General features: G+C 45.0%; 1 protein-coding gene across 2 annotated transcripts in view; it reads right to left on the bottom strand.

The window, feature by feature from the left end:
- plekhg6 (pleckstrin homology domain containing, family G (with RhoGef domain) member 6) overlaps positions 1-24,447 on the bottom strand; it is a 67,977-nt gene extending 43,530 nt beyond the window's left edge. For both annotated transcript variants that reach the window (XM_084336113.1, XM_084336114.1), the window contains exons 1-7: positions 24,351-24,447; positions 20,292-20,517; positions 19,091-19,222; positions 12,435-12,569; positions 7,430-7,525; positions 6,273-6,323; positions 5,796-5,945 (exon numbers count right to left, since the gene is read on the bottom strand). In XM_084336113.1, coding sequence (XP_084192239.1) covers positions 5,796-5,945; positions 6,273-6,323; positions 7,430-7,525; positions 12,435-12,569; positions 19,091-19,222; positions 20,292-20,517; positions 24,351-24,370 — 810 coding nt within the window. In that variant the 5' untranslated portion in view covers positions 24,371-24,447. The remainder of the gene's footprint in view (positions 1-5,795; positions 5,946-6,272; positions 6,324-7,429; positions 7,526-12,434; positions 12,570-19,090; positions 19,223-20,291; positions 20,518-24,350) is intronic.
- Between the last annotated feature and the right edge of the window lie 792 nt (positions 24,448-25,239).

Consider the following 25,239-nt stretch of genomic DNA (forward strand, 5'->3'; position numbering starts at 1 on the left):
AATGGGAATTAGTATGCACTTTTATGGCAAGAGTATTCGTCGGTATATCAATAGAGAATGTCCAATCTCTGAAGGCGCAGGTGGTACATATACGACCTGGAATAGTTAAGGAATAACAGCAATGATACTTTAATGATTATAGACTGGATACACTAGGGGGGGTTAATCCGGTCGCTTGTAAGCCGACAGGAGTAGGAAGGGGGGGGGGGGGTAGAGTCCGGCTGCCTCATCCGGCCAAGGGTATCCCAGGTGAACCCACTGTAGTGCCGTTCAATGCGCCGGCGATCCTTGGACCGCAGATGAAAGCAGATGGACTCTTTGTGGGCCGGCGTCCTCCGGTCCACGGAGGAGAGACGTGAAGCGACCTCGTCTTGCAGAGCGTCTCCTCACCTTGCGTCCTCTCCAGGGGGGGGGGTTCCAACACACGGCAGTGTCGGGGGTCTTTATCCATGGAATAATCAACGTATACAAAGCATAATCCGTGCCTGGGAAGGCGGGCTGTCGTCGGTAGAATAATCCGGTATACAGGTCCACTCGCTCGTCGGCTCTGGGGCTCCTCGGGTGCAATCTCACATGGGGTCGATCATCCTGGATAAACAGCCAGTTTTCTGCCCGAAACGATGGGGTGCTGACTACGGTAGTATTCTCACCGCACGAAGCACTATATATTAACAGACTATTATTAGCTTAATAGACTACGTCCAACTCGACGATATAGTGCCAAATATGACTATTCAAATATTAATATACACGATGTCTCAATACCGATGGTAGGCCGAACTTGGCCTTACTCCCACACGTGGCGTCGCGGGGAGGCTTTACGTCTGTCACTCTATTGGAGGGTAAGAAACTGGACTGAAAAGAAAGTCCTACTTTAGTAGCGCAGTATATATACGCTCTATGAACAAATAGTCCCATTAGTGGTGCGGTAGCCAGATTCCTACGCGGAACTAGGACTTGTTCGTACATGTTGAGCGGTACGTTTGAACTGGGTCTGGGGCAGACCACGTGAGCGGATCGGCGCGGCCGAGAAATCCGCTCTTCGCTCTTTAAAGCTTGGTCCGCTCCGCTAATCACTCATGTTGACCCCGCCCCCAAGTCGCTCTCCGCTCGCTCCCCGCTCACCTTGAATCGAGCGCTCCCCGCTCCCCGCGCCAGATCGCTCGGCAGTTTTTTTTCTTCTTTTTTTGGAGCATGGTGTAAATGAGCTCAAACTACAACAGTCTACACCCCCTGGGCCCCTTAACAATTGTTTGTATTGAGCCGCATTGTAATTGTAGCCATTCTGCAATGTTAAATAACGTTGTTTATCCATTCACTATCTCTATTAAGCGATGATAGGCTAGCCGAGCCACAATGCTATGGTCGCTGCCATTAACGTTAGCATGTAAGCTAACGTCAACAACAATGGCGTCGATACTTTTTCAACTGGAGTGAGTGTGGGCGTCTCTACAGTGACAAAGCCTGAACGAACAGCCTATCACAGGTTCACCCTTCTCATTGGTTGAAAATGGCCTTCATGTTTGTACATCGCCATCTGTTGCTTTGGCATTGTACTGCATGTATATATTACATCAGTGTTAAACCACTGTGAGCGGCCTGGAGTGGATTGGAGCGGAGGAGAACTCTCGCTCCGGACGTCGCGCCGACTCATTTTAAAACCCACTCCTCGCTCACGTCAAAACCGGCCGCTCCGCGCCCCGCGCCGCTCACGCTCCGATCCGCTCACATGCACTGGTCTGGGGGGGTATGGCAGCCTGGCACCAAGGTCTCGACCAATAGTAGAATGGAGACTATTATGGGATGTTCAGTAGGCTAGAATGGATATTCAATGCATATTGTACAAGGAATATACAAGGGATATCAGGGAATATTAGAGAATATACAAATACAATTAAATATATATATATAATAAATATATATATTCGGTTTAATCTGGCCCTTCACAACAGGTACAGTACAGTACAGCTCAATACATACAATTGTTAAGGGGATGCAGACCAGAGAAAGACTTTCGTCTTGTTTACATCAGGGTCCCCCATTTTCAATTCATCGTAACATATATGACATACATGACATACAGATAGACAGTACTGCTCCATCTATACATTTATGACATACCAGATTTGCAATTACAGTACTGTTTGTGATACAAAGAGAGTCCAGAAAGAAAAGAGTATATACATTAGGCGTGGAAACTGTACATTGGATTGGGTAGGTGGGGACTGTACATTGGAGGTGGTTGGGTGGGTGGGGGGGGACTGTACATTGGAGGTGGTTGGGTGGGTGGGGGGGGGGGTTGTTAGGAGTGGGGGGGGGGGGTTGGGTAGGAGTGGGGGGGGGGGGGGTTGGGTAGGAGGGGTGGGTGGGGGGGGGGGGGGGTTGGGTAGGAGGGGTGGGTGGGGGACACTGTACAACTGTACAAACAACACTGTACATTGGATTATTGACAAGACCATACTTGGTAATTTACTGTACATTGGAGGGGGTTGTGTTCGGACATTTACAGGGGCCAGTTTCGGGTTGCAGTCTCCCTTAGGTGTTTTTTGAGAGTGTTTTTGAAAGTGGGTAGTGATTCACATTCCTTTACAGCTTTGGGTAGGGCGTTCCACATTGATGTGGCATAATTGCGAAACGTGTTTAGTCCCTTGTTTGAGCCAAATCTGGGTTTAACATGATTTGTGGAGCTCCCTCTGGTGTTGTGATCGTGGTATTCACTGACCTTTGGGAAGTATTTTGTCATGTACATGGGTACCTTGGTCGTGTAGTGTATCTTGTAGACCAGACCAGGAATACATTTGCCTCCTGCGTGAACTGTGCATAGCCGAATAGACTGTATTTTAACGTCGGTCATATGGTGGTACTTGGAGAGCCAGCTACGTTCTCAGGTGGTACTTGGTGTAAAAAGGTTGAGAACCACTGATCTAGGGTGTTCCATAGCGTTGGTGGATAATTCGTGAAGGCTGCATCCCATTTTCTTTGGGCTGTGGTTGGGAACCTTCAATAAACCAGTAGTAGATGATCGTAATATTCTAGGCGGCACATAATTTTTGACAAGATAATTGGTAATGTAGCTTGGTCTTGTTCCATTTAGTGCTTTGTATATAAGGAGGAGGACCTTGAAATGTATTCTAAATGTATTCTAAATGTTACCAGAAGCCAGAGCAGAGTAGCTAACACTGGATTGATGTGGAGTTTTGAATGAGTTGGAGTCGTTCTAAAGCGATCAGTGAAATGATGGCCTGTACTAGTCAACACCATGCCATTAAGTTTAAATATTTTTATAAATTCTTTTTTAAAGAACCTGTCCTTTAACACATTGAGTGCCACGGACCCTTCCAGGAAGTGACCTGGCCTTGCCGTCCATTAACCCAATGTAAATGTAGTTGTAGTTTGTAGAGCTAAACCTAGATTTTATAGTATATCTATGGGTCAAATAACGCAGTTGAGTCTCAGTGAGTTGCTTCCAGTCAACGTGCAAAAAACAGATTCTTTTTTCATCCGTACATTTCCGTTTTATACCGTTTTGAATATGAATATAGTTTGGTTGCTTCTGAGTAATTCCAGGGAAAAGACGCGAAAACTGTGTTTTTGTGTAATTCAATAAACACGTTGTCATTTTTCGTCTGATTATTGGATCTTCCTGAAATCAATGCTAGATTATCATTATTATCCTTCCTCGTGAATACATGAAATGTGCCCTGGAGTGCGGCGCACCCCCCTCCCCCTCCTGCAACCCAACGGTATAGTGTCCTTACCTGGTATCTGATGTAATGCAAAAAAAAGAATCCAATTATCTCATCGCCATTCCAGTTATCCACAGCGATCCGGTCTCCGACGTTGTTGGGCATTGCACTTCAACGGGCGGGCGGGGTCAGTTGTCCAAACCATCCCTACAAGCGTGTGTTTTGCCGGAGTATTTAGGGCCCGCCCCCACGCCGCAGCTCGGTAGATAAAAGAAACTAACCAGTGCAATAATGGCCGAAGGCATTAGAGGGCGGTATAAGACCGTCTGCCACCTCAGACACACTCAGAACAGTATGCACAACGTGCCCCGCTGAATTATGAATGGCAATAGCGATTAAAAGAAATACCGTGAGAAAAACGTAGATCTACGTTTCTGTGATGTAGCCGGCACTCAACGGTTGGGCGACAGAAACGTAGTTCTACGTTAGCGGCACCCAACGTGTTAATGTCTCTGATAGAACCTGTCCTTTAATGTCTCTGACAGAACCTGTCCTTTAATGTCTCTCTAACAGAACCTGTCCTTTAATGTCTCTGATAGAACCTGTCCTTTAATGTCTCTGATAGAACCTGTCCTTTAATGTCTCTGATAGAACCTGTCCTTTAATGTCTCTGACAGAACCTGTCCTTTAATGTCTCTGACAGAACCTGTCCTTTAATGTCTCTGATAGAACCTGTCCTTTAATGTCTCTGATAGAACCTGTCCTTTAATGTCTCTGATAGAACCTGTCCTTTAATGTCTCTGATAGAACCTGTCCTTTAATGTCTCTGACAGAACCTGTCCTTTAATGTCTCTGACAGAACCTGTCCTTTAATGTCTCTGATAGAACCTGTCCTTTAATGTCACTGATAGAACCTGTCCTTTAATGTCTCTGATAGAACCTGTCCTTTAATGTCTCTGATAGAACCTGTCCTTTAATGTCTCTGACAGAACCTGTCCTTTAATGTCTCTGATAGAACCTGTCCTTTAATGTCTCTGACAGAACCTGTCCTTTAATGTCTCTGATAGAACCTGTCCTTTAATGTCTCTGATAGAACCTGTACTTTAACACATTCGGGGCCACTGGGATGAGTCTAATAAATCTCTAGAGGACCAGCAAATGTAAACAGACATGGGGCTGTTTGTAGAGCTAAATCTATACTTTATAGTATTGCTATCTGTCCATTCTCATTGTCAATTGAGTCCATAAACCGTCCCTTCAAAATGGCTTAAAGAAAAAAAAAATCATCAATACGTTCTCATTTTATAGCGCCGTGAATATAAGCATTATACAGCATTTGGTCTAGTATATTTCCTGGAAGGCTAGATAAAGGGCTAATAGCTACCACCGTTATATCCAATGGCATTTCCGTTATACAGATGCTACAGTTAAAACTCAAACTGCATATGATCGGCACGATCCTCAAGCATGTATGCATGAAAGGGGGGCTTACCAATAACCATGTTCGTCTAAGTAGCCACATAGGCCGATCGCCTGGATGGCTATCAAAACAATGCCCGATCGGGTTGTACTTTACGTGAAAAAGATCTTACCATGAGCCGGTTGGATCCCCCCGAGCATTTCCCCGTTATCGATCGCCATCTGGTAGATCGATATGTCCATTGGCTGATGATAAATCCCCTTATTTCATAGTGAAATCCGCAATTCAAAACGTATCCTGTGCAACAGACAATAGCTATCGCTTCAGATGAGTAGAAAACGACATTAGAGATCCAAAAAAAAAAAGACAACTTCTGCCACAGGGAACACTCTATTATCGCGATAGCGCCCCTAAGAGGATCTGGCCGGTATTGCACTTTGGCGAATTCAAAGAGTAGGGTACATCTGCAGTGCAGCTCGGCGACCTTGAATAGGTTATTAAAATGGAGTAAAAGCCAAAACAACTTGCCACGGATATGTCCGTACTTCTGTCCACAACGGGTGGAATCGAAACACGTATATATCCGTTGTTCGTCCCCATTGTGTTAATGTCTCTGATAGAACCTGTCCTTTAATGTCTCTGATAGAACCTGTCCTTTAATGTCTCCGATAGACAGCCATTGGTTATACCTGCAGACAGCCAGCCTCTAACCTCAGGGGGTCAAAGGGTGTCCCTGTTCTCCGGACTCTGTGTAACATGGGATACATCACTTCCTGCCAGAACAGGCGGTGGGCGCTGAGTATGGAGGGGAGGTTGGAGAAGAGCAGCTCCGGAGTCACCTGAGCACCAAGAAAGACAAAAGAAATTAAGTCATAGAAACCCCTCCCACATACTCAGTGGAAATGTTTAAAAGTTGTGCTGAATGTTCCGTTTGCACTAGTGTGTGTGAGTGTGTGTGTGTGTGTGTGTGTGTGTGTGTGTGTGTGTGTGTGTGTGTGTGTGTGTGTGTGTGTGTGTGTGTGTGTGTGTGTGTGTGTGTGTGTGTGTGTGTGTGTGTGTGTGTGTGTGTGTGTGCTCTGTATTAGTTAGAGCGGATGTGTTTGTATGTCAGTGGTGTGCAGAGTGGGTGGGTGATGTTTCAGTCAGTGTATGTCTGCACTACAGACCTCCAGGAGAAATCCACGCTGGTGCAGGTTGACGAGGGCTGCGATAACCAACTGTGAGAGACAAAAATATCTCTGTAAAACTAGAATACCCTGATCAGTTGAGGTTATCTGCAGTCGTGCATACACACTTGCAGTGTTGGAGAGCAGTTTCACTACATGTCATTTAACTAGTAGTTTAACTCCATTTCGCAGCGGCTAGCTGGTAGTTCTACTAAATTGTAGTTGTTAGTTGCTACTTTGAGATGTAGTTAACTACTGGAACTATAAACTACGTTATGTCTATAAAAGGAAGGAACCAATGTCTTATAAATGAGAGATTCTGCTCTGACAACTAAGCTGACGGGCATGTTAGTTGGAAAATATTCTAAAAAGGTGTAAGTTTAACATGCTTGTTGACCGTTTTAACTCCTAAGACTGTACAAAGCATATACAACAGCATAATACAACAGCATATACAACAGAAAGTGAATGTTTCTTGTCCGTTATTTGCCTCACATTGGACTGGTAGTCAACTTCAACTTCAACTTCAAACTTCAAATTACTTTATTTTCCTTTCGGAACTTCATTTGTGCAGTGGTTAAAATACAAACATACAGTCACAATACATAGACACTCACCACCATAAAAAAAAACACCAGCTTCGTTAAAACTACAGTAAAAAGACCACTATATAAAAAAAACACCAACTACATTAAAACTACAGTACTTAAAGCATGATATATTAAAATCCATGTGGAGCAGTTCTATGTGTATATAAATAATAAATAATAGTAGTACAGGTGATATATGTCCATCAGGTGGAAGGGGGAGTCTATTTTAAGTAGTCCAAAGCTATTAAATGAGAAGTGTGCACTTTGCAATAAACTCAATTGAGTGGTATATTAAACAGTCATATTTGTTATAATTTGATTGATTGATTTGATTGATTTTTCTTTTTTCAAAGTAGTAAGATTTTGTACTACTTTTTCCAAGTAACTTTAGTTAAGCAAACTGTATTTCTCTTGAGGGTAGCTTTGCTGTAGTTCCAGTGTGCAGTAATTGGTAGCTTGTAAAGCTATGATTTCAGAGTAGCTTCCCCAACACATTGCACTCATGGTGTTTATAATTATAATCACATCTTGCTATAATAATGATAATATTTAATAACGATGTCTTACCTCTTTGACGACTGTGAGCTTGTTAATGTAGGTGAGCTCTGTGTGGACCAACTCCCACAGCGCCTCCTGCTGGTGCCTCTGGGTCTTAGACATTGTCTTATGAAGACAGGGAGGGAACAGGTGTAGAGAGAACGTAAGGTTATCCTATAACCCTAGTTATATGATACTGGCTGAGCGTCTCGCTCTGCCTACTGAGATATAACCCATCATCTCTAGCACCTAGTGTGCTCCAGGAAACAAAACAAATGCACCCACTTGCACGTGACCACGCCACTCCCATGCGTCCTATATTAAGCCGGAAGTGGTCACGCATCACCCTTCCCAGTTCGATTTCCATAAGCGGAAAACATCCAAGGGACCTCAGGGTGCTAAGAGCGAGACGCTCAGCCAGTATCATATAACTAGGGTTATAGGATAACCTTACGTTATATATCAACTGGCTATCGCGTCCCGCTCTGCCTACTGAGATAAGGGCAGAGCAGACGCGTGGACGCGTGGCCCCGACAAATGCATCCCCTGAGGGCCCGTATGCCCCAGCCAGGGAGGAGGGGAGTCCCGTCCACCCGCCCGTTCTAACGAAGGGGGGGAGGCAGTCAACTCCACCAAAGTGCGAAAAGGGGGGGAACCAGGCACCCCTGAACGCACAGCGCAAGCGGGACCACGTGTGACACAGCACCCCGCGGTCCACACCCACACACTCCCGCTAGCCCACCTGATGGCGGGATGCAGGAGAGGTCCCGGACCTCAGGACTGCCTGGGAGACAGAACCCCCAGTCACGTCCATGAGGTAAAACCCAACAAAAGGACTCGGGGAGGACCAGGAGGCCGCAGCACAAATGTCCTCCACCGAGGCCCCCCCCTAACAGGGCAGCAGAGGCCGCCACACCACGAATGGAGTGCGCCCTGAAGTGCGAACCTGTCCAGCCAACGTGTAGCAAAGGGCAATGCCCTCGCACAACCAATGTGACAGGCGCTGCTTGGACAGCGCCTCACCTGCGCGAGGGCCACAGTAACAAACAAACAGTTGATCGGAAGCCCTGAGACCCTGCGTGCGACTAAGGTAAACCCCCAGTGCACGGACAGGACACGACAGGTGAAGGCTCGACTCCAACCCACTAGCGTGAGGAGGAGGATGAAACGCCTGAATCACAACATCCCAGGAGCGACAAGAGCTCCGGATATCCTTTGGCACAAAGGCCGGATCAGGCCACAGAGTCGCCTGCTATCGGCCCGAATACAGGTACTCCGACCACACCGAGAGAGCACATGGCTCACCCACGCATTTAGCGGAGGTGATGGCCCAAAAAAGGAACGCGGTCGTAAGACAGACGATCCAATGGCGCCTGCTCAAGAGGCTCAAACGGGGCCCCCAACAGCCTTTCCAGAACAGTTGGAGGTCCTGACCAAGCAAGAACGTCCCACGAGAGGGTGGCTGAACAGTGTTCTGCCCTCAAAGCCCCCATGACAAGAAGATATAGCTGCGGCATATACCTTCACTGTCGAGGCCGATCCAGGATAGACTGCAGAAGGACAGAACCGAGTCCAGGGGGCATGACACCGGGTCCAAGCCCCCAACCTCACACCACTCTCGAACCATACGCCACTTCCCTGCGTAAGCCGCGGTAGTGGACGGAGCGCGCACGTTCCGGATGACGTTAACCACAGAAGAGTTAAGACGCATCCCCACCAGATTCACCCTTTCAGCAGCCAAGCCATCAGGGGCTGCCCCAGAACAGGAGGCAGAACCGAGTTCCACGTGCCTGAAAAAGGGCCCGCGGTGACCACGGAACAGGCCACCAAGAGCTGAATCAGGGCTGGGAACCACACAGCCGTGCCCCGGCGCGACCAGGATCAAAGTCCCGCGCTCCTGACGTACCCGCCCCAACAGCTGAGCTATCAGGTGTATGGGGGGGAACGCGTACAGAATCCCGGGCGGCCACGGACCGAATCGGCCGCCGCCCGGTGGAGACGGGAGGAGCGCACTCCTCCCTGTCTGATGACATACGACGCCGACGTCATGCTGTCCGTCCTGATCAGAACATGCTCGCCCATCACATGATGGCAGAGCCATCTGAAGACTAGAAGCACTGCCTTCAATTCCAACACATTGAAATGTAGCGCAGACCGGGCAGCATGGTCCTTGCCAGCTGCCCCCTACTGTGTCGGTCCGACACGTCCCCCCCCCATCCAGCACCCACTTTAGAACACCTAAACACACTTTATATTTATTGGTAAAGAATTTGCACTACAACCCATACCTCATTACACCTTACTGTAAAGTGTACCTAAATTGTACCTCATCCCATTTCTGCTTTGCACTATATAGTATAATTGTATATTAGCATATTGTAGGGATGCTCGATATTGGCTTTTTTACCGATACCGATATACCGATATTGTCCAACTCTTAATTTCCGATACCGATATCAACCGATATCACATTTTAATGCCGATATCGGCCGATAATATCGGTAGGCCGATAATATCGGACATAATTTCTATAGAAATGGGAATTTTTTTTTAAAAATAATTGAAAACCGATACCGATATTTTCCGATAATATCGGACATCCCTAGTATATTGTATAGTATATTGTATGGTAACTCAGTTACTTCTACTCTGCATTGAACATTGTACATATGTACATACTGAACACTTGTGTCTACGTACGTGACTTCTATTTTATACTTGCTATACTTATTTTATTTGATACTTATCTATTTTTGTCTAGCACAGTCTCTGGAGCTTAACAGAAAGAAGCATTTTGTATAAAAGTATTCTGTACTTCTGTATGACAACTAATAAAGAAACTTGAAACTTGAACATCCCGTGATGGAAGCGTCGGTGAAGACCGTGACGTGTGACAGCCTGCTGCCCACGGGGACCCCCGCTGGTGACGGCCCCAGGCCCCCCCAGAGGGCAAGGTCGCCCAGTACTGACATGGGAACCTTCAGCAGCTTCCACTTGACTCTCACAGGGTCTATTTTCACACTGAAAAAACCCCACCTCTGTATCCTCCTCATGAAGAGGAGGCCAAGAGGGACCACAGCTTGAGCAGATGCCATAATACCGCGCAGGCGTATCACGGACAGCGCCGTAACCGTCCTGCCAGGACGGAACCTCCCGAGCGTGCCGAGAACACCCACTCGCCGCCGCTCTGAGAGGGATGCCCATATAGACCTTGAGCTTAGAAATAAGCCCAAGTACTCCACCCGTTGACTGGGAAGAGGAGTACTCTTGTTCCAGTCTACAGCAAAACCCAGGCTGGTGAGGAATCCCACCACCTGCCTGGTATGAGACCTGGCGATCTTCTCTGACCGGCCGAGGACCAGAACGTCGTCCAGGGTAGAACAAAATTCGTATCCCCTGACGACGCACTTGGTGAAGATGCGAGGGTATCTCCGGCGGGGGAAACATGGCCGCTGGCCGGGGGCCTTGCCGCAGCCGCTGGCGAGGCCATGCTCTCACCTCTGGCTGCGAGGTGTGGGGCAGCGTGGAGCCCAGGTCAAATACCGCCAGCGCCTCCGTGGACAGACCAAGGTCCACCCGCGGAGAGTGGAGCCTTGAGGAGGAGACCCCTCCCCTCCTCAAGGGGAGATTGTTCCAACCAAAGATGCCTGTGAACAACTGTTGACAGCATCCTAGCCCTCCCTGCGGTTATAGCTTGCGGCTAGGTCAAAAGCTGAATAACCTCAAAACCTCGCGCGATGGTTTTGACGTCGGCTGACACCATTTTTGACAGAAAAGCAGCCAATTGAGCAATGTTGTCAGTTGCTGCTAAATTCTGTACCGCGGCGGTATAAGCTTCATCAGCCCACCAGCCACCTGCCGGGCCGACTCGCCTCATGGCGTCGGCCGGGCGAGACACCGTTCCACCATGTCAGGGCAAAGGACTGATGCCACCTGCTTCACTAAGCACGGAACACAAGTGGTGGCTGCTGACCAAAGTCTACTACTAGTGAAGCACTGCTCCACTAGTAGTCATGTAACAACCTCCACTGCGGTGTGCACCCGTAATGGGATAAATTAATGAATCAACGAAAACTCATTTAACAACATTTTTTTTTTTTTTTTTAATTCAGATAATAGCATGAATGGTTAAGAGGAGGGAAGACAGTAAAGACAGCCCTCGGCGGGGTACATGGGAACGGCGCCCCAACACTGTAGCATTAGCATTAGCTGCACGCGCTAGGATACTTGGAAAAACATCCAAAAGTGAGTCATGATGACCACGTTTATCCAAATATCCTGCCCCCGCGCCAATACATCACCCGGCTGTCTCACGAGACAACGAGCAGTATTACATATACCAATGCCTGCTAGTGCAGGCCCTACCTGGGCGCGACATAGCTCGACTGCTAACCGTCGCGCGAAGTCCCTCAGTCTGCTGTCATGCGACGAGGAACAAACACGATAGGGCCGTCGTGCTTTCAAGACGTGCCGAGAAGGTTCTGGGGGCTGGCGAACTTCTGGCGAATTCCCAACATTGTGTAATGTCTCCTTCTGCTTCATAACAATCTCCAGTTCCGTAATATAAGACGCTTGTTTCCTGGAGCACACTAGGTGCTAGAGATGATGGGTTATATCTCAGTAGGCAGAGCGAGACGCGATAGCCAGTTGATATATAAGTTGACTTTCACTGGAGAGTTATGTTTTTATGGATTCAGTATCCACAAAAGGTATGCACAAGAAGTAACCACAAAACGTATGCGCAAAAGTTACACACAAACTGGGCAGTTAGTTCACTGAGACCTTTTCTACATTTCACAAAACCTCCTATCTTTTTCTTGCAGGATGCAATTATTTTAAGGATACCCAATACAATACACTGCTTTTGGCTTTTGGAAAATATCTTGCAGACAAACTGAATAGGTGCAGATAGGAGGTTTCTCATCATCATCATCCAAAGTGAATTTTTCATCATCCGAGATTTTGCAGATTTCAGCCATCAATTTGATTATTTCTGAAAATACAAAAAGAGGTTGCAGGCCCTGCCATACCGTACCAGGTGAGAGAGCACTATATGTGTCCAGCTGCTCTCTAGTGTGGTCCCTTGACTATCCTCCCCCCACCTCCATTTCAGACTGCCAGGCACAAAGGTCTCCAGAGCCTGTTTCAACTCAGCGAGCTGACCTCGCTCCTGATGGGGGTAGGGACAGAACAGATGGGAGAAACAGGGAGAAAGGCAAGGGAGAAAGGGAGGAGGGAGATAATGACAGAGGCAATAATGAGAAATGTGAGGTACAGATGGATGGATACAGAAAAAGAGTGTAAAAATGGTCATGCTTATAGGGGAATACCACCCAATAATTCACATAATGCTCTTCCTGTGCCCCAGGATAGTTGAGTCAGTATTTGTGAACACACATCCCGACTATTTTGCTCTCTCATGCACCGACACCATGATTCCTCCTAATGATTGTACTATGACTCGCTCAGATTGAAAAGAGTAACTTAGATACAGAGAAATAATAGACAATGGTCTGCACAATGTTACTTGTTTATTGCACAATGTTGATTCTATTATATGTTATTTGCACATCGTTGCGGGCAAGACCACCCGCATTTCATTGTATACTTGTATGCCGTGACAAATAAATCTCTTGACTTGACTTGACTTGACATGGGGAATGCCACCCATTTTAAGAATTCACCAGTGGAGGTTATTGCATGACAACTAGTGAGGCAGTACTTCACTAGTAATATACAGACAAAAAAATATATATATTATTAATATACATATATATATATTTTTTTTTATTATTATTATTATTATTATTATTATTTATTTTTTTATTATTATTATTTTCTGTTTTATTAGAAATGTTTTCCTCTGTGAACAATGCCAGTGAATTTGAACAAAAACAATGCCAGTGAATTTTTTTTCAAAAATATCCAAGTGACAGCTCTGAGCTCTCTGACCTGACTGCAGTAATGGCCAGCTGTCAATCACTTACTGCAAAAATAGTTGCACGGGTTGGGCTTAAGAATATAATTATCCAATCAAAATAGGCTATTTGAGTTTTTAAAAGGCGGGTAGTGAGACGGAGCGCACTTGATTGATTGGCGTTCACGTCGTACCACATTGTGTTGACGGCCTTGAAATCCAATCAGAGAATGGTGCCAGCTAATGCTACGGAACTGCAGCTAGACCCTATTGACTGTGGCGTCAATAGCCATCTAATGTTCTAGATTTTTCTGTCATCATCTCACCACTGAGACTGACTGTGTGCAATTTTCCTTGAAAGAGACTGACATCGAGAATAAGATCTTTATTCAATTGTTGAACTTGATGAACTGATGAACTTATTGTGCATCGTTTGATGATATATATATTTTTTTTTATTTCAGTTGAAGTAGTGTAATTGACGTGAACGTGCTGTCTTGGACTCTGTAAGCTAACGTGAGCTAATAGCTAAGTCATCGAAACGTTCACCCAGAGGAAGAAGAAGAAGAGGAAGATGGGATAGGTGCCCACAGCTTTGATGAGTGCACTGCTTTGGCAATCGCTTGGGTGACTGTCTGAGTGACCACCTGTCGGGAGTCGGAGTCCCGAAAATGGAACGTGTGTCACGTATAAACAGAACAATATTTAGTGGATTTCGACAGCATCCTCATGCAAATGAAGGATCGATTAGATCACAAAAGACTGCTGTTTGTTGCATTGCCTGATTTTCAACTGTTTGCAAGCAGACGAGGTCATTGAACGTTTCATCAGAAAATATCGAAGGATGGATTTAATTTACAAGTGATCAGATGGGAGGGACACTATTTCCTCGTAAAGAAGTACATCAAGTGGTGAGTGGATTTAAAATATATATATATATTGGGCCACTGCGTCCAGTGTGTCAGTGACGTGTGTGTGGCTGAAATGTGTGCGTTTACTTTCGAATTACCCACGTAATTGTCCTTGTGTTACATAAAACCCATCTGTGGCCTCGTGCAGAGGAAGGTGGTAAATACATGTTAGATATTCCAATGTACAGTTTTGCTTGTTCAGTTGTACAAGCATGTACCATTGACTCAGAATGGTCTGTTTTATTGAAATTGTCACAGCAGTATAATTTGTTTATACTTCAGAAGTATGATATTTAAACATGGTCCCCAAAATGAATGGAAGCGAATGAGGAGCCTGACACCTGGGAGGAATGGGGGTGTTGCAGCCTTGGGGATGTTTTAAAAATATAGTTTAATATATAATATAATATAATAATTTGTGCTTCACCAAGAAATTTGGTCAGCAGCCGCCACAATTCATATGTTCTTCCTGTGCCCCAGGGCAGTTCAGTCAATATTTGTGAACATGCACCACTATCAGCCCCCTTCCTTTTCGTCATAGTCCTCGACTATGCACTCAGGAAGGCCATCAATGGACGGGAGCAGGAACTTGGTCTCACAATAACCCCAAGGAGATCGAGACGACACCCCGCCATAGTCCTAACAGACCTTGACTACGCGGACGACATCAGCCTGCTCTCTGACCAGGTGGAGCAGCACAGGAACTCCTGTGCAGAGTGGAGACGGAGTGCGCCAAGGTTGGCCTTAGGCTAAATGCCAAGAAAACCGAGGTCATAATGTATAACATCCTCCCGGATCATCCACTTCTAAGGACAACAGGTGGCTCTGCTCTAAAGGAAGTCAGTGATTTCAAATACCTGGGCTCGTGGGTCAACTCGTCCGAGCAAGACCTTAAAGTGAGGAAGGCGCTTGCGTGGAGGGCTCTGAACGGCATGACCAGTGTGTGGAAATCCAACCTCCCCCGTCAAATCAAGCTCAACTTCTTTCATGCAACAGTTGAGTCTGTCCTTTTGTATGGCAGTGAATGCTGGACCTTGAAGCCCACCCTGCAGAAGTCCTTGGATGGGTGCTACACCAGAATGATGTGTGTGGTGCTCAACATCAACAGGGATGAGCATGTCACTAATGCAAACTTGTATGGGGGGAGGGGGGGGGGTGCTAAGGGTGAGCGAGAAAGTGGCAGTCAGGAGAATGAGGCTGGCAGGTCACTGCCAGAGACACCATGAGATGCCAACCAGCAAACTTGTGCTGTGGGAACCAACACACGGGCATCGATCACGAGGACGTCCCACGCTAACCTACGTGGACGTACTCAGGAGAGATGCGGGAACAGAAAGCACCGGCGAGCTAGCCAGATGCATGGAGGATCGGGATGACTGGAAGCACCGATGGAGGGCCCGTCCGAGGACAACCTAGAATCCTAGATAGACCACTATCAGAAATCAGAGAGAGAAACCTCCAATCAGTCGCTGCTCCATAGACAATGAATGGGGCTCTGACTTTATGAGGACATAAAATGTTTGTGTGCGCTCTTGCACCCAAATTAATTCAGTTTCAGACCTTCTAGCAATGGTGGAATATAAACCTCATTTTGGTGTAAGAGCTCACACAAACATAATGGCCTCATGAAATCAGAAGCTTTTAGAAACTATGATATCTAGCTATTCAGCCCTGCATTTGACATTGCCCAGTGACAACTCCTCTCCGCTTTTTGTGTGTGAGCCTGAGCCAGTGCCACTGCACCAACAGCCACATGAGCAACGGGTCCGATGCATCTAACATGCTTTGCATCCTCGTCATCCCTGTCAGCCCAAGTCACAGTAAAGCTGGTCCCAAAACAGTTAAACCATGTGTCACACGTTGTCACCGCCTGGCTTCTCTCTCTCTCTCTCTCTCTCTCTCTCTCTCTCTCTCTCTCTCTCTCTCTCTCTCTCTCTCTCTCTCTCTCTCTCTCTCTCTCTCTCTCTCGTTACCAGGTATGCAGTTCAGGTGTGCTGGAGTCATGGGAGCAGCTAATTGATGTCTGTCGGCCTTTTGGCTAAGATAAAGATCGAGTGTAGTATCTGTTTCTGTTACCATCAGTAATCAGTTAGCTACAGCGTCCACCGGGGTCGTGCTGTGTATTGGGGCACGGTGGACGCATTTTGTTATTTTATTTTTCCTTTTTTGAGAGGAGGGTCAACCTCTATGGAAAAGCGCATCCTCCGCCTCTGACCAGTCGAGCGGCGTCCTGATGGGGCAGCTCAACCTAAAGGTGGAGGTGTACTGCCTGCAGCTACATCTGCCCGAAAGAGCTTTCGACGTCACCCTGAAGTGGGACGGTAAGTATGCCGAACTGTTGTGAGAGATTGGCTGTCAGGCTTCAGGGTGATCAGGCTGGACAGGCCAATTTTCAGGCTGGTCACAGACCGGGTTGGGCACCGAGAACCGGTTCTAATAGGAACCGGTTCCTAACTTCCGGTTCTGGAACCGGAAGTAACATGTTTGCATTTCGATTCTTAAATAAAATATATAATAATACTTTTTTTATTTTGTCAATTAATACCCTAGTTACAGTACAGCAACCAAATTAAACTGTATCAAGTCAACTGACTGTGAATAGTATGAAAAAAATATATAAATATTCAAAAAAAAAAATATCTCCTGCGAAATAAGCTGTGACCTGTTTTGACCTGCACCTCAAAGAATCGGGATCGAGAATCGTTTAGAACAGGAATCGAAATGGAGAATCGGAACCGGAATCGGAATCGTTCAAATCCAAACGATGCCCAACCCACGGACGTGATGTATAATCCGTTTGTGACTGACCTGAGTTTGGCCGCCTTTCTGGGCAGGTACTGTACTTGGACGTCCCGTGATGATGACCGGGAGGATGCGCCCCTCTCTGCGCCGCCCCCTTGCCTCAAATAGATCCGCCATCAGCTCTATTTTTTAAGATTTATTTTTTTAGCATTTATTGCTTTTTCATGGTCAGACATGACCGACAGATGAGGAGAGGATGAACGGCAGAAGAGGCGGGGAAGACATGCAACAAATGGGAGTCACCGGGAGTGGGAAGCGACGGCCGCTTCGCGACGGAGCGTGATACACGGTGTGCTACTAGAGCGCCCCCATCAGCTCTATTTTTAATGATCTGTGTTTCATATATGAGTGCATGCTTACCAACTGTTTCGCCTGTTTTATTGCAACACTACTATCACATTTAAGAAGGGAGATCCCCCTTTGAATGGCCCTTCTAAGGTTTCTCTCCTCCACATTGCCTGTGGTGCATTTTTTCCTATTGCTAGGTTTTAGTGAGTTTTTCCTTACCTTCGCGTGGGGTACGTCTGGGAGAGTTGCATTTATTTTAAATTTTTTGGACTTTATGGTGTTTTTGTTTTGTTCTTGATTTATTGTGATGTTTCTTCTTGACTTGTCTAAAGAAGACGTGTCCGGCCCATGGGGACATTAACGTGTGTTGTCGGGCCTTACAAATACATTTTATTCTCTCTCTCTCTCTCTCTCTCTCTCTCTCTCTCTCTCTCTCTCTCTCTCTCTCTCTCTCTCTCTCTCTCTCTCTCTCTCTCTCTCTCTCTCTCTCTCTCTCTCTCTCTCCCCATCTCTCTCTCTATTTCTCGTTACCAGGTATGGAGTTCAGGTGTGCTGGAGTCATGGGAGCCGATTACGAGAGCCGATTACGTCAACTATATAGCCCTGCCTCAGATGTCATGATGCTGCCAGATCGTAACTTCCGGTTTTTCTAGTCAGTCGTAGTTTATTGTGCACTCGTGACGAGTGATCTATTCCGTTGTCCTCCTTTCCCGCAGTCCGATACCTGGCTCTTCACCCTGATCTCGTTCTTGGATACCGTGTTCTGACCTCCGCCTGCCTGACTATTCTCCTTGCCTTTTCCCGGAACGTATGAGGACCTGAACCCGTGTATGACCCTTCGCCTGTTGGACTACCTTGCCCCTGCCTACTCCCCTTTATTACCCGAGTACCCGTTACGCTATCGACCCCTTCCCGTCTGACTACCCTGGCCCACACACTCTCCCTGGACTGTACGAGAATCTACCCTGTGTCACTCGATTTCTGCCCGGATACCGACTACCCCTTTTCTAAATAAATACTTGTGCTGGGTTTTAACGAGACCTGTCTGCCTTTCTGTGTCCGCATATTGGGTTCAATATGCTCGGCGATGACACCCTGGGGCCGCTCACAGTGGAGCAGTCCTCTGGGCGAAGTTAAGTTTTGTTTTTGTGGAGCTCCAACAGTGAGGAATGGAAGGGGCTGAGCCTGAGACCCTTTCCCTCTCTCTTTCTCTCTCTCCCTCTGTCTCTGTCTCTCTCGCTACGTTCAATGATTAAGTAGCCAAACGTTACTTACACTATAAAAAACGAACTGGATAGTTGAAAGATTACTACAAAAATGACTATTACCTAAATATAAAGATAAATTCATCATTAGTGAAGATTAAGCTATTTAGAATAAAATATAGAATAGAATATGCAATGCAAACTAGTTTGGTTCCAGCTCAAATATATAAATATATATATATTTTTTTTATATAATTTTTTATATATTCTGTATCGAATATCATTATCAGAATTGTTTACTCTCTAATATCGGTATCGGCATCAGCCCTAAAGATCCAGTATCGGTCGGTCCTATTTAAGATATCCACTGTTTCCATACAAGTGACTCTTTTCAATTCACGTGAGTCATAGTCACCGTCATAGTACAATCATTAGGAGGCATTATGGCGTTGGTGCACGAGAGAGCAAAATAGTCTGCATCTGCCGGAGCGTGTCTGTATCTGTTCCTGTGCATGTCAGCGTGCAGTCAAGTGTGCAGCAGATTGCGTGAGTGGAGACTGAAGAGTACCTCGGGCATGGGGCTCTTCTCAGACACTCCCTGGCTGAACAGGGCCTGTAGTGCTGTCCGGGGTTTGACTCCTGTAGACACTCCCTTACTTACAGTAGCAAAGTCTGTCACCACCTTCTGCTTGGTCCGCCTCTGGAACAAGCACGTAGAGGACATTCTATTAGGGCTGGGCGATATGGCCAAAAATATCGCGATAACGATAGGATAATGTTATCATATCACTCGATATGGATAATTATCGAAATTGTTATAAGTATAAAAATATATATATATTATTATTATTATAATTTTTTTTTTTTTTTTTAAACAACAGATGTATGTTTATTTTGCAGCAATTCTTTGTCATTGCTGCCATCTTTAGTGTTACAGCCCCTCACACTCCAGTTCTCAGGCTGCAGCTGGTTTGAAAGCTAAAGTAAACAGGCTTCTCTGCTGGCTGTGGCTCCAGGGGAGTTGAACAGTTCTGGCTCTGCTAGTTTCTTTTCTATCTTTTGGCGCTTTTTTGGTGGACAAACCACCGCACATGTGCACCGTGACTCGTGACTGGAGACTAGCTCTGCTAGCACACATAGCCTACTGTGTACAGACGGTTTCAAACTGTATTTTAAATTAGAAAGCAAACAAAATAAATGGACAAGAGAAAAATAAATCTCAATTTGGTCAGTATTGTCATTTGGACAAGCAAAGCCATTACTTTAAGTTGCAGGTCACTGCCCTGTTGCAGGTCACAAAAAGAAAAAAAGAAAAGAAAAAAAAAGTGCGATATTATTCTTTTTTTATTTATTTATTTTTTCCGATATCGATTATTCAAATATATCGCGATAATCATCGTTATCGTTTTATCGCCCAGCCCTACATTCTATCGGTGATATATTGTAGGCTCCCATCTTATTATGGGCTGATCCAGAGGTTCAAGCATTTCAGACTTGATCACAAATGTTCCCGATATACTATATGTCTCTAGGCTGTACGTGTGAACTGGCATCTCATTTGACAGGGCATGTGATTTATAATTCAACAGTGGGCCAGATGACAGTCTTGAAGTTCTAACCTGACGTCATTCAGCTCATCCCATGCAACACACACTCAAGTGTTTCTGGATTTCCTCTAAAAGTCTCAGATAGTGACATTTGTATCATTCATACTGTGGGGTGGGTCATACGGGACCTCATTCATAACTAAACTCACATAGGATACTTACTTGGTAGCCTGTCGTATTGGACCTCTGCTTATCTGCAGACCCCTTGTGGTGGGTGACCGTTTCTACAGTCAGAGTTGTCCCATCAGCAAGATCGGCCTCTTTGGTTTCTCCATCTTTCTGCCGCTCCCCCTCCCCACCATCCCTCCACTGGTCCCTCCACTGGTCTTCATCCAGTGGTGCTCCAGTTCCCCCGCCATTGTTTACATGTGGTGCCTTGGAGGAAAGCCTGCAGCACAAACAGGCGCGGTTACTCATTGACCATATTCACATGGCGGCCATTTTGCTCGTACTGTATGTCAGTGCTCAGGATGGGATTCCTTTCCACTCCATTTCAGGGTGTTAATCCTGATCATGGCATAAGAGCAAAATAGCCATCGTGCAAATATGGTTAATTGCATACATGGGCCATGAGAGGGTAGAGAGAGGTAAAGCTTCAATCCCAATAAAAGATTATTTGATCATGTCACTGTGAAGGGCTCCTCCGCACACGGCGGGCGATTTTAGCCAAGCAACCGACTTTTTTGCGAGCCGACCGACAGAATTGTATCGCCTCCTTTGTTATGAATGAGACAACCCACACGGCAGGAGATTTTGAAGCGACGGTCGCGCAGCTATTTCTGTCGCCTGGCAAAAAATCGTCTCGATCCTATTTTTTGAGGCGACACAGAAAGGACAAATAACATGACTTCTACTGGTGTATCAGTTGTACACCATTAATGTATCAATACATTCATTGATCAATAACCTACATATTATTACCATGCTACTTATGTTAATTATTATTAACAGGAACAATTTAAATAAATAACGTTAGTTCGACAAGCTATAGTGGCCGCTTGTCATTAACTAATAAATGAACAATGCGCCACGATGCACCTACTAGTGTTTTTATACTCGGGTAACAAAAGAAGTTGTGGATGTTGACAGAGTTTAATGTTCAGGCTGCGGCTGATGTAGTTTATACGGTTTATTGTCCAAAGAAAATGATATGGTTGAGAACAGAACAGCGAAAAACTTTCTCTCCCAGCTGCATAACATTACTTGTCCAATCGGTGGTAATGAACGTATCGTAGCGATCAGGCATGCAGTAATGTCAGGAAGAATGAGGAGAGGTTGTATTCGTATATATGGTGGTTAATTCCAGCTCAATATGGGTTTTACAGGTTAATATTCCCTCGTAGAGCACAACACAGCTACCACAGCTACCTGCTTCCTAACCTAACATCCGGTCCGTCCTCCTATATCTCCCTCCGGGGGAAAACAATAATAACCACACCCCCAGCTACACAGAGCCACACATTATTATACCTGTGAACGGTCGGCCGGCTCTGGTGTGGGGGGCCAGGCGATTGTCGTTGAGCGACAGACGATCGCATCGCCAGGCGACGTCGCCCGCCCGCCCGCCGTGTGCAGACCACTTGAGTCACATACATTCTCGAAAGGTTTGACTTAAACATGGAAAATAACCTATTGGGAACCCATTGGGAATATAGGTCTGTTTTTTTTCAACTAGAGAATAACAACAAGTCTTTATTCCTATTTATTTTTGGTGGCGGGGCAACCCATTTATTTGAATCACGAACTGGGCCTTTAAGTCATTTGTGGAGATGGGTAGTGCTTGAGAGAATGAAAGGACATAATGCCAGGAGTTCCTTTCAAAGCCAAACCAGTAGATATAGCCTAGGCTAGGTAAATAGATGAATCAAGACAAAAGTAAAGGAGCACTGAAGATCATAGACACGCAGTCACTATGTCACTGAGGCATAACGGCAACCAGGTGTGACAGTAAGGTTGCCAGGTCAGTCAGCAGAGAGGAAATCGTTAAGATAACATCCATGGGACTCTGAGACACAACAAATAGGACACCGGTAGTTTCACACATTCCCAGCTCCAGTTACACAGCTCCACTGCAGGTGTCAATTATGGCTGCCTCTTACATCAGATCATATACTGTATACCTGACACCACACCTCAGTGTCCTGTGGGAACCTTAGGTTACTGAGGAATGTGCTCTGATTCATATAGCGACCCAAAAAGATAAGTTAAGATAAGATAAGATACGATAAGATAAGATAAGATAAGATAAGATGTGCCCAGAGATACCCTTCCTGATGTCTTGTCGTACAGAACTTGTAAGTCGCTTTGGATAAAAGCGTCAGCTAAATGACTAAATGTAAATGTAGATGGTGCAGTAGTTAAGACCCCCACCTCTGGTATCACAATGTTTAGTCTATAGTTTAGTTCATAGGTTTAGTTTATAGTCTATATTTTATAGCTTATTTATACAGTTAGCATAGTATAGTTTGTATAGATGGAATATATGTTGTGTATTATGTTTAGTTTTATAGTTTAGTTTATAGTTTATTTATAGCTAATGTAGTTTATAGTTATAGTTTATATTTATAGTTATAGCTCTTATAGTTGTGTGCTATGTTTACAAATCTACTACGTACGTTGAGGAGCTGGGAAAAACAAGCATCTCACGTTTTTTTTAATGTACCGTTAAAAAAAGCTGTGACAATAGAATTATCTGAATCTGAATTTTTATTTTAATTTGAATCTGAATCTGAATCACTTGGGTGAGATTCGTCTTGGACAAACATGGTCTAAAAGGTTCATCCTTGCAAATCCTCCACTGCGGGCAGGTCAGGATATAAATTGAGTTCTTACTGTTCAATAACGTGATTGACAGTGAGACTGTAGACTTATAGATAACCATCTCACTACTTATAGATGTAATAATCATTGAAGTTTAACTGTATACTGTATTGAAGTTCCACTTTGTACTGTATTGCAGATCCACTTTATACTATTGAAGTTCCACTTATACTGTATTGAAGTTCCACTTTATACTGTATTGAAGTTCCACTTATACTGTATTGAAGTTCCACTTTATACTGTATTGAAGTTCCACTGTGTACTGTATTGAAGTTCCACTTTATACTGTATTGAAGTTCCACTGTACTGTATTGAAGTTCCACTGTGTACTGTATTGAAGTTCCACTTTATACTGTATTGAAGTTCCACTGTGTACTGTATTGAAGTTCCACTTTATACTGTATTGAAGTTCCACTGTGTACTGTATTGAAGTTCCACTGTGTACTGTATTGAAGTTCCACTGTGTACTGTATTGAAGTTCCACTTTATACTGTATTGAAGTTCCACTGTGTACTGTATTGAAGTTCCACTTTATACTGTATTGAAGTTCCACTGTGTACTGTATTGAAGTTCCACTGTGTACTGTATTGAAGTTCCACTTTATACTGTATTGAAGTTCCACTGTGTACTGTATTGAAGTTCCACTTTATACTGTATTGAAGTTCCACTGTGTACTGTATTGAAGTTCCACTGTGTACTGTATTGAAGTTCCACTTTATACTGTATTGAAGTTCCACTGTGTACTGTATTGAAGTTCCACTGTGTACTGTATTGAAGTTCCACTTTATACTGTATTGAAGTTCCACTGTGTACTGTATTGAAGTTCCACTTTATACTGTATTGAAGTTCCACTGTGTACTGTATTGAAGTTCCACTGTGTACTGTATTGAAGTTCCACTGTGTACTGTATTGAAGTTCCACTTTATACTGATTGAAGTTCCACTTTATAATACTGTATTGAAGTTCCACATACTGTAGGCCCTACGTGCTCACAAGTCACCACACAGCGTTTCTATTTCAAGATATGCAAGAAGGGCAATGGAAAATAGCTAACATGTGTTTAATAGTGATAAGAAGAATGGTATGTGTGATTATCACATTCAACCAGCACAAACAGCACAAAAACGTCATGAAGATTTAAAAACATTTAATCAGTAATCACCAGAACACAAAAGCTAAAGAATAAAAACGAAAAAACAATAGGCCTGCATGTCGTTATTATTGTTTACCTTACCTATGCCAACACACAAACAGCTACAGGACAAGACATGGCAGGTCAGACCATTATTCCAATGCTGAATTGAGAAGCATGACTCAGCAACAAGTACAGTATTAGTTCTGGACAAGTATTCGTTCCCTTACTCGCGTTCCCAATGTTAATCAATAAACCATGCAGTTTACCTGGGCTTGGTAGTATCCATGTTGTTTCACGCAGTCATGTTTAGTGCATGTTGTCTTTCTCCTCCTCAGTCTTTCCTCTAGTTCTGCCCCTCCCTGCCTGCCCTCTCCAGTGTCTCCACCCTCTCGTCTGTCACCTGCACCCCTGCCCTCTACAACTGGCCCGACGAGAACAACTGGATTCTAAAGCCAACAAATCAGTGTTTGAGGCTGGTTAATATGTCGCCGCCTTGGCGCTTCGCTAGGAGGAGAGGTGCGGATTGAGGAGGAGGATCTGCTGATGTTTGAAGTCAATCAGGCTGATCGATTACGCCGTGCAAACAGGAGGTATTTAAGCATTTCGAGAGGAGCTATCCCATCGTGTCTTCTAAACACATTTAGAAGGGGAGTCCATCAACACCCAGGGACTGGAGGCGAGACATGAGACATGACTCTGCTCATTGCATAACAGGGAGAAAACAGTATGGGCTTAGCCTTAGTCAGCTGACAGAAAGGTGGCTGATGAATGATACAGCTGTCAGAATGGAAATGGTTTATAGGTAGAGGAGAGTTATGGGGGAAAGGAAAATGTAGCCATGAGGAGTTAGGTGTAAAAGAAGATTTTTTTTGGAATGCAGTAAAGTAAATGTATATTATAAAGGAGAGGGAAAGGAAGAGAGGGAGTATGATAATAACTATCATTTAAAGGTTAATGATGCAACATGGAATGTAGATAGACAACATGCCAGAGGTTATGTACAGCATTACATGCTCATAACACTAAAATCATTATTCTCTAACAGTGCACACACACACACAAATGTAAATGCATGCGCGTACGCACACACACACACACACACACACACACACACACACACACACACACACACACACACACACACACACACACACA

This window comes from Notolepis coatsorum, assembly GCF_963971535.1.
Source record: "Notolepis coatsorum genome assembly, chromosome: 19".
Taxonomy (NCBI): Eukaryota; Metazoa; Chordata; class Actinopteri; order Aulopiformes; family Paralepididae; genus Notolepis; species Notolepis coatsorum.